This window comes from Cebus imitator, unplaced genomic scaffold, assembly GCF_001604975.1.
Source record: "Cebus imitator isolate Cc_AM_T3 unplaced genomic scaffold, Cebus_imitator-1.0 Scaffold722, whole genome shotgun sequence".
In the NCBI taxonomy this organism is placed as follows: Eukaryota; Metazoa; Chordata; class Mammalia; order Primates; family Cebidae; genus Cebus; species Cebus imitator.
Window position 1 is genome coordinate 276,449 of NW_016108037.1, and position 10,353 is coordinate 286,801.

The window sequence follows — 10,353 nt, forward strand, 5'->3', positions numbered from 1 at the left end:
AAAAAAAAAAAAAAGTACAAAAATAAGCCAGGCATGGTGGCACACGCCTATAATCCCAGCTACTCGGGAGGCTGAGGCAGGAGAATCACTTGAACCTGGGAGGCAGAGGTTGCAGTCAGCCAACATCACTCCGCTGCACTCTAGCCTGGGCTATAGGGGAAGACTCCATCTCAAAAAATAAAAATAATAATAAAGAAGACCTGTTTTCCCTCACCCCTGCCTCAGGCCAGCTCTGCCTCCAGCCTGGCGTACGGCTCCCAGGACACGAGCTGGGTCCTGAGGTCACTCACTGCCTATTTGAATTTGGATAGAAAAACAATTTTTACTTTGCAAAGACATATTATGAAGGGCTCCCCAACACCTCTGGGTCCTCATTCAGGTGCTGCTCCTCGACAAACACATGAAGCCCGGGCTCTGCCCTTAGCCGCCTGCACCCCTTTCCCCCACCCACCCCCACTACAGAAGCGCCAGCCCTCACCTTCTGTCTGTTTCTCCCTTTTCGTTACAATATTCTCTGTTTTCTCTGGTCCTGTTTGACAGTCCTCATCCGGAAGGGTTTGTTTCTCTTCTTAGTTTCTGTTTTTGTTTTTGAGACGGAATTTTGCTTTTGTCGCCCAGGCTGGAGTGAAGTGACGTGATCTCAGCTCACTGTAACTTCTGCCTTCCAGGTTTAAGCAATTCTCCTGCCTCAGCCTCCTGAGTAGCTGGGATTATAGGCACCTGCTACCACACCCAGCTAGTTTTTGTATTTTTAGTAGAGACAGGGTTTCAGCACGTTGGCCAGGCTGATCTCAAACTCCTGACCTCGGGTGATACGCCCACCTTGGCCTCCCAGAGTGCTGGGATTACAGGTGTGAGCCACTGTGCTCAGCCTATTTTGTTTTCTTTGCAATGTGCCTGTTCCTTCCTTCTGCATCACCACCCACATTTATTCACTTAATGAGCTTCTACTGACAGCCTACTGTGTCGTTGGACAGAGGGTAAAGAGAAGAAACTTTCTCTTTGTAAAACCACAGTCCTTGCCTCATGACCTGTGGTTCATGGTGGAAGCATACATATACACAAATATTTATTACAATATCATGCATTGAATGTTTATTAGAGGCCCCAGAAACTTATCAAAGTGCCTGAATCAACCTATTTAATCTTCACAACAATCTTAGGAGGCTGGCATTATTACCATTCCTGCTTTACAGATGAGGAAACTGAGGCATACAAAGGTGACTTACTTTTCCCAAACTTGCACAGCTAATGAATGCTGCAGTCAGACTCAAACCCAACCCATGTGTTTCCACCTAACCACTATGCCACACTGCCTCTCAACATGCCCAAGGCCCCAAAGTGCAGACGAGGGAGCTCATAACTTTGCCTAAGGAAGTCAGGGAAGGAGCAGGGCACGGTGGCTCAAGCCTGTAATCCCAGCACTTTGGGAGGCCGAGGCAGGTGGCTCACAAGGTCAGGAGTTCAAGAGCAGCCTGACCAATATGATGAAACCCTGTCTCTACTAAAAATACAAAAGTTACCCAGGTGCGGTGGCCCAAGCTTGTACTCCCAGCTACTCGGGAGGCTGAGGCAGGAGAATTACTTGAGCCCAGGAGGCAGAGGTTGTGGTGAGCCGAGATCACGCCGCTGTACTCCAGCCTGGGTGACAGTGAGACTCCATCTCAAAAAATAAAAAAAGGAAGTCAGGGAAGGCTTTACAGGAGAGGGGACTTCTAGCTGGGTTTTGAGGGATGAAGAAGAGTTTGCTGAGTGAAGAATAGAAAACATATTCCAGTAAGAACCTCTGTATTTCAAAAGTCAGCAGCATGGGGCTAGGCACGGTGGCTCACACCTATAATCCCAGCACTTTGGGAGGCTGAGGTGGGTGGATCACGAGGTCAAGAGATCGAGACCATCCTGGTCAACATGGTAAAACTCCGTCTCTACTAAAAATACAAAAATTAGCTGGGCATGGTGGCGTGCGCCTGTAGTCCCAGCTACTCGGGAGGCTGAGGCAGGAGAACTGCTTGAACCCAGGAGGCGGAGGTTGCAGTGAGCTGAGATTGCGCCATTGCACTCCAGCCTGGGCAACAAGAGCGAAACCCCGTCTCAAAAGAAAAAAAAAAAAAAGCCAGCAGCACGAAATGACGTGTCCCGAGAAGTTGGCTGTGGTGGGACGAGACAACATGGGGACTGGGAGCTGTGGGGCTGGAAATGGGCAGAGGCCAAGTCACACAGGGCCCTGTGTGCCTGATAGCGTGCTGGAGTTTGGCCCTAGAGGCAGCGGGGAGCCCCTGCAGGGCTGTGAGCTGGGCAGTGGCTTGCTCACTGTCTCTCCCTCCCGAGGACTGCAAAGCAACCTCTCCCCTACGGCTGTGTCCATAAACCCCCAGCTCCTCGGGGCTGCTCTCCCACCTGCCTCTGTGTGTGCCTCAGTCTCATAGCCATGCCGTTCTCTTTCTCCCCGACCCTCCGTGTTCCACAGGGGCCGTGAGGGCCTCAAGCATTTTCCCGATCCTGAGTGTGATTCTGCTTTTCATGGGTGGCCTCTGCATCGCAGCCAGTGAGTTCTACAAAACTCGACACAACATCATCCTGAGTGCCGGCATCTTCTTCGTATCTGCAGGTAACAGCCACGGAGTGGAGTGGGCTGGAGTCCTGGCCCGCCACTGGGAAGAGGGCTGGGGCTGGGTGCCCAGGGGCCAGAAGGGAGAGAGAGAAAAGGAGAGAGTCATCTCCAGGCCTTACACCAGGTTGTGTTGTGGGAGGGAAGGGTGTGCTGGGGGCTTCTGCCCTGTAGCAACGCCTGAGCCTCCACAAAATCCTCCAGGAGCATCCCCATACCCATCCCTTGGCCCAGTGGCCCATCTTCTTCCCACCACTTGAAAGGGGAAGCCCAAATCCCCGCTTCCTTTCAGGGTACCTGGCCAATCCCCACTGGCCCTCTCCCTTCCCGGTGCAAGTAAACCCATGAGGAGGCTGGAGAGAGGCACCCAAGTGCACTCAAACCCCTATGGGATGCTCAGTTCCACCCTGGAAACCAAGGGAGGACTCTCCTCTCATTGTCCTACCCAGGTGGGACCAGGCAGGCACCCACATCCAGATGCCTGGGCCCAGTTACATGACAGATGAGTCACATTCGCTTCAGATGCCAGAAAAAGAACCTGGGTATAGCCTGAGCCATTTAATAAGAATGACCAATATCAGGCCAGGCGCCGTGGCTCACGCCTGCAATCCCAGCACTTTGGGAGGCTGAGACAAGAGGATCGCCTGAGCTCAGGAGTTCAAGACCAGCCTGGGCAAAGTAGCGAGACCTGAAGACCTCATCTCTACAAAAATTTGTTCTTTTAATCAGCTTGGCATGGTGATGTATCCGTAATCCCAGCTACTAGAGAGGCTAAGGTGGGAGGATCACTTGATCCCAGGAGTTGGAGACTGCAGTGAGCTATGATTGCACCACTGCACTCCAGCCTGGGTGACAGCAAGACTCTATCTTAAAAAAAAAAAAAAAAAAAAAAAAAAAATATCTAAGAGTTGTGATATACTAAGTACTATGTACTAAGTACTGAGAGTACTCACTTAGTATTAGATATACTCTAATACAAAGAGTACTCACCCTTTTAACCCTCTTCATGGCCCTGAAGAGTAAGGCCTATCCTTACTCCCATTCTACAGATCTGGAAACTGAGACTAAGGTTAATTTGCCAAGGCTTTAAACCCTGGCTCCAGGAACCCGTCTTCACCCGCTGCTACACCAGCTTCGAAGCCCTGTGCAGCCTTAAGCAAGTTTTTTCACCTCTCTGTGCTGGTTTCCTCATCTGTGCCCTGCTTGGGAAGCACCAAGCAGTGAAAGCAGGTAGTAAAGGCTCAATGAACAATATCTATTATTAGTTACTCAGCGCCTTGTGGAAGGAATGCCTCTCTGCGCCGGCTCTGCCGGTGTCTGTTTCCATTAGCACTTCCCTTGTGGCTCTCTCTGAATGGAAAGATAACATGTTAAGAGGAAGCTTGCCAATGTCCCTCTACACCGGCCCACCTGTTCATGCAGCGAGGGACGGGGGAAGGCCCACACAGCTGTCCCCGTGCTTTGAGGCTGCCCATGGCCGACTTCCTCCTGAGAAACTAACCTTCTTCTCTCCGATCCCCCACCCCTCCGCCACCCTGCGCCCCGCAGGTCTGAGTAACATTATTGGCATCATAGTGTACATATCTGCCAATGCCGGAGACCCCTCCAAGAGCGACTCCAAAAAGAATAGTTACTCCTACGGCTGGTCCTTCTACTTCGGGGCCCTGTCCTTCATCATCGCCGAGATGGTCGGGGTGCTGGCCGTGCACATGTTTATCGACCGGCACAAACAGCTCCGGGCCACGGCCCGCGCCACGGACTACCTCCAGGCCTCTGCCATCACCCGCATCCCCAGCTACCGCTACCGCTACCAGCGCCGCAGCCGCTCCAGCTCGCGCTCCACGGAGCCCTCACACTCCAGGGACGCCTCCCCCGTGGGCATCAAGGGCTTCAACACCCTGCCGTCCACGGAGATCTCCATGTACACGCTCAGCAGGGACCCCCTGAAGGCCGCCACCACGCCCACCGCCACCTACAACTCCGACAGGGATAACAGCTTCCTCCAGGTTCACAACTGTATCCAGAAGGAGAACAAGGACTCTCTCCACTCCAACACAGCCAACCGCCGGACCACCCCCGTATGAAGACCGGGGGCCTCGCCAGCGCCGGGGCGGAGCCGGGAGGAGGGCGCGGCCCCTGGGGACAGGGCGGGGCGGGGCGGGGCAGGGGGACCCAGACCATCCGCGGGGAGACCTTCCAAAAGCAAAAAAAAAAAAAAAAAAAAAAAAAAAAAAAAAAAAAAAACAGAAAAACATAACAATTAAATTTAAAAAAAAAGAACAAATATAAGAGGAACAAAGAAGCAAAACAACAGGAAATGTGAGAAAATATAAACGAGGGAAGAAACGCAAACTTTAAAAAAAAGCGAGGGATAAAAATTAAAAATAGAAAATAAATCTAAAAGAAAATGCATGATTTCCCATGTACCATTATTTTAACATTTAATAAAAACCAATTTAAATGAAAAAAAAATAAAAGAGAACCAAGATAACATTAAAGCAAAAAAAAAAAATGAGAACAGAAAGGAAAGAGGATGTCCTTTGTATTTTTCAGGGTTTATGTGACTTTTTTTTTTTAACGCGGGCAGAGTTACTTTTCTGTTCCCTTTAACCCCCAGCGGGCCCTGCCTCCCTGGAAGAGTCGGGGCGAGACTCAGGGGCCCCGGGGCCGGGTGAGCCTGCAGTCACTGCCAGGTCCCTGGAGCCCCTGGGTGGGAGCCCCAGGAACGCCTGGAAGGCTCAGGGCTCGAGCCGGCCCCGCCCAGCATTGACGGGGCAACTATAGGCCTCCAGGTGACCCAGCCCTTGTCCCTCCTCTCCGTTAGGGTGCCTGGAGGGGTGTGCACTTGGGGCTGCCTGGTCCCAGGTTCCCAGTCCTTAATGGTCCTTAACCCACTGTGATGACTTCCTAGGCCTTGAGGAAAGGGAAGGAGAGGGGATGGCTGCTGGTGGCTTACCAAGACGCCAGAAACCCGGGAATCCTCAGGGTGAGCCTCTTGGGGTCACGTCCCCAAGCTCCTGTCCTTGGGGTCAGGAGATACCCACCCCCCGGGGGACATAAAACAGCTCTCCCTCTTCACCCCTCACCTCAGGGCCACCCGATGACCCTGGGGCGATGGTGGACCCCCAGACTCATAAGCCCCCCAGTCCCCTGGGAAGGGGGTTCATTGACCCTTTGGGGGTCCTTGGACTCACTGATGCCCTTTGGGGCCCAGCGGGTTCAACAATGATACTGCAAAAAGGTTTCTTTTTACAAAAGAAAAAGGAAAAACAAGTGGTGATTTTTTTTAATAAAAAAACCACAGACTATAAATACATGTAAATATAAAATAAGTGGATTTACTTGCAAGAAAATCAGATAGTATTTTTCTTTTAATTCTTTTCCAGCTTTAAACTGTGAAAACAAAAAATGGGGTGGGGTGGGGGACTTAAAATTTAGCAGGGAACTTGTAAAGAAACAAAAACAGAAAACGAATATACAAATCCATTTACAAAAACAAAACAAAACCTTTGTGAGAGGTGATAGCTGGGCTTGAAGGTCGGAGGGAGTGGGGGACGGTCCCAGCGAGCTGCAGGGGGTCTCTGTGAAGGAAAGGTGGCTTCCTGAGACCAGGAAGGTGCTGTGGATGGGGGAAGACAGAATCCAACAGAGAAGGCGACCACACGGCGCACGTGTGCGCACGCACGTTCACACACACATACACAGTCCACTTAGCCCAGCACCGCAGTCACGCACAGGGACACACTCAGTCTAAACCCCTCCATCCCATACACAGCCAGGGGCGTGGCTCAGAGGAAACTGACTCATGCCCTCCAAAGCCATGGACAATAATAGCTCCACACTGGCCTTTGTGTTCATTCATGCCCTCCCAACACCCCACACACATGAACATACACAGACACACACACCACTTGCATGCATGGGAAGGGCACGCATCTAGAATCCAGCCCTGGATTCTGGAATTCTTTGCTGCATGGCCTCTCTGGGCCTTAATTTTCCCTCCTGTGTAAGCATGTGGATTGACCCAGATGAACACTAAAGGCCCATTCTCGCTCTATGTATCTGTGACTTAAGACCTGCCACCTGCCCCGGGGATATGCCAGGGATGACCAGGACAGCTGCCACCAAGCCCCCAGGCTCATCATCAGTCAGCCTCTCAAACACACACACACACACACACACGTACACACACGCACACACACACACACACCACATATACCTCCTCACTGTGCTCCCCAAGCCCCTGCCCCCACATCCAGTGTCGAAGCAAAAATACACACGTGAGCAAATGGATGCTGCTGCTCAGGCAAAGAAGGGAAAGACACAGGGGTCCCCAGAGCCCTTCTTCACTTTGTGTCCCCTTTCTGCCATCATAGAGCGTTAAGGGGGCTTCCTTGGGAGAAGACATCTGCCACCAGGGCTTTCCCACTGTCTCTTGAGGGGTCTGTGAAAAAGAAGATCCTCTGACATTTGCTGGGATGGAGAGGAAGGTTTTAGCAGTTCCATCCCAGTGTAAGGACCAACCCCAGAAGTTAAACTTGCACTATAAAGTCCAGGGCCTTCCTTCCCCAGAGTGACGAGGGCCAGTTTTCAGGCTGAGAGAAATCCAACAGCTTTCCTGAGCTGAAAATTTCAGAACAGCCTGCAAGTCACTCCCAGGTGACTGAAGGTCAAGGTGAGGCCCCCGCCTCTGCCTTCGAGTCTCCCTCGATTTGCATATTTTCTTGACACTGGCATATCCTGAGGTTGAGCTCTCTGGGAGTTCTAGAGAATGGCTAGCAAGGCTTTTTGAGCTTGAACATCTCACCTGCCTTTCCTGTCTTTCGCCTGGGAAAGGAAAGTTATTTTCCCAGGTCAGCAGAGGGCAGAACATCAGCCAACCCAGCCCAGAAGTGCAGGGGGAGGTCACAGGCCCTGGGAATGACGAGAGACAATTCAAGGTGTGCTAACCACAGCCAAGCTGTTCTCAGTCTGGGCAGAAACCCAACTCTACCCCTCTCCCACCCCAATCTCGCCCACCGTCCCACCAGATTCCATACCTAAAGGGATCAAGGATGAGGGAGAAAGGAGACGGGAGAGGCCCCAAGAAAACAGCCCCCAAGGGGGGCCTGTCCGAACAGAAAAACTAGCTCCAATCTTCTGAATTCCGGCAGAGCGTTTGGGAAGGTGATCAGTATGCTTCTTTCCCAGCTGCAAGGCCTGGGTTCTGGGTCTGCTTGAAGAAAGCCATTGGGGTGTGGGGTGACATCGTCATGGCTGAGAAAGGGCTGGGCGGTCTGGAGGGAAGGAGCCAGGACCGAGACTGCAAAGGCATTGCTTCCCAGAGTGGACGATTGCTCATGTCCAGCTCAGACCAGTTCAAGAAACTAACCTCCATTGATTTTCTTGGTGGGTCCTTTTTTTTTCAGACTGTTAACAGAAAAAAATTTTAAAAAGCAGAAAACTAAAAAAAAAGAAAAAAAGAAAAAAAAGAAAATCCTGGTACATGAAATAAAGATTTTTTTTATAGCTTGGTCCTCACTTCAGTGGATTTCTTTAATTGCTTTCCCAACTCCTGGCATCCTATTTAAAGCAGTTGAAAGCTACAGATTCTTAGGGATGGGAAGTTTAGATGCTATGCAGTAGGGTGTCCTCCCCACTCCGTAAATCATGAGTTCCCTATTAAATATCCTTTCCAGATACTTGCACGCCTCCAGTGACAGAGGGCTCACCCCCTCCAAAGATAGCACCAGCCAGTGCTAAGCAGCACTCTTTGGCAAAAGTCTTCTCTGCACACTGAATTTTAATCCACCTCTTCCTTCACACTCCAGCAACACTGAATAAATCCCTTCCCTTTTCAGCATGACAGCCCCTCAGATATTTGAAGACAGAGAGCATGACGTCCTTGAGTTTTCTCTTTTAGAATAAACCAGCCCCACTCAACATCCCAACCCCACTCTGGGGTTTCCATTTTCCCCCATGAACGTGTGCAGTTTGGAATGCAGGTGACCCTGCCAGTTTACTCAGAGGGCTTCCTGCAGAGGGGTCCTCCTCAGGGAGAGGGGGGCCATGAAGTGGCAAAAGAATGGGGAGGGCCCCTGGGACTCTCTTAACTTGAAGAAATGAGAAAGACAAGATGAGATGCCAACGGGAGGATGTGACCCTTGACATCGGAGAAAGGTCCCATTGGAAGGATGACCAGTCATGGCTGCAAAACAGCTAAGATAGCAGTACTATCTAAGATTCAGGGGCAAGCATGGTCACTATACAACCTTTCTGGGGCTCAAGAGAAAGGAGATGGCATGCAGATGACACCTGCACACCGCACAGACTTAAGACAAGGTAAGCCCTGTATCACGTACCCAGAAAAGTCTATTTTTTTTTAGAAGGTGCAAACATTCAAAACTCAGCCTTAAGCTGTTTAACTCAGCCTCAGGCTGCTGGGCCACACTGCCAAATCCCCACCAATCTCAATTATCTCTCTCTCCAGGCTCACCCCTAACACTTGTGGGGTCCAGGGCAAGAGCAGAAAGGGAAGCTCACTCTTCATAACCTAAGTCTGAAGATTTAACAGCTGCACATCAACCTTAAAAATATGGTCTATCGGCCGGACGAGGTGGCTCATGCCTGTAATCCCAGCACTTTGGGAGGCTGAGGCAGGTGGATCGTGAGGTCAGGAGTTCAAGACCAGCCAGGCCAAGATGGTGAAAGCCCGTCTCTACTAAAAATACAAAAATTAGCCCAGTGTGGTGTTGGGTACCTATAATCCCAGTTACTCAGGAGGCTGAGGGAGAGAATTGCTTGAACCCAGGAGGCACAGGTTTTAGTGAGCCGAGATCACACCACTGCACTCCAGCCTGGGCAACAGAGCGAGACTCCATCTCAAATATATAAATATATATACATATGGTCTATCCTCTGTCCTGGCAAATATGTCCTTGGGACAACCTAAAATGTTAGGTTTGAATTTAAAATTCTCAACCTCCTCTCCATTCTGCTCCTCAAAGTAGCAGCACGGGGCAAGCCCACCCTGGAACCCTAGACTACCACTCCCTGTCCACAACCCACCCCTCTTCCTTTCCCACTTCCAGCTCTACTCAGCACATTCAGGGCATCTCCCACCAAGTGGGTGCACACCCGTGCCTGCATACCCAGCTTCCCCAAAACCACTGCTTGAGGCAGGAGGACATGGGTCCTCAGGCGGATAGATGGCAGCCGGCAATGGAAGCCAGCTCGGCAGGACTCTTAGAGCAGAAACTCTGAACTGGTGGCATCCGATGGGTGTCTAGAAGGGGGTAGGGCTTGGGGTGAGCACACCGCCTTGGCCTGTGGCCTCCTCCCCACGTGGGAAAGGGCTTGGTCTGAGGAGGGCCAGGGCAGGGTCCCCTCTTGCTCTTTTCTAAAGGCAGCACAGCCTCTCTCTGGTTTTTGAATATAGATTTTAATACTCAGGGCCCAGTTTAAGGACCAACTCCCAGAGGGTCAGATAGAGGCGATAGAGCTCAGAAGGCCTGTCCTTTCATGGAAGAAGGTCACATCTGGAGGCCAGAAAGGGCGAGGGGTATGTCCAGGCTTGCACCGTGAATCGGCTTCAAGCAGACACAAAACCCAAGCCTCCAGACCCTCCAGCATCCCCAGCCAGCTGCCTCGGATAGGGGTTTGAAGCATTCCTTCTTCCTCCTCTTCCATTCATGCTTCAGGCTTAGCATTACCTCCTTGCAGTCATGCTGACTTCACCAAATCCAAAAACTTTAAAGCATCTTCAG

At 51.2% G+C, this 10,353-nt stretch overlaps 1 protein-coding gene across 3 annotated transcripts in view; it reads left to right on the forward strand.

The window, feature by feature from the left end:
* The window catches only part of CACNG2 (calcium voltage-gated channel auxiliary subunit gamma 2), a 137,674-nt gene extending 132,812 nt beyond the window's left edge, over positions 1-4,862 (forward strand). For all 3 annotated transcript variants that reach the window (XM_037735084.1, XM_017519038.2, XM_017519037.2), the window contains 2 exons: positions 2,468-2,608; positions 4,157-4,862. In XM_037735084.1, coding sequence (XP_037591012.1) covers positions 2,468-2,608; positions 4,157-4,692 — 677 coding nt within the window. In that variant the 3' untranslated portion in view covers positions 4,693-4,862. The remainder of the gene's footprint in view (positions 1-2,467; positions 2,609-4,156) is intronic.
* Positions 4,863-10,353: the final 5,491 nt, after the last annotated feature.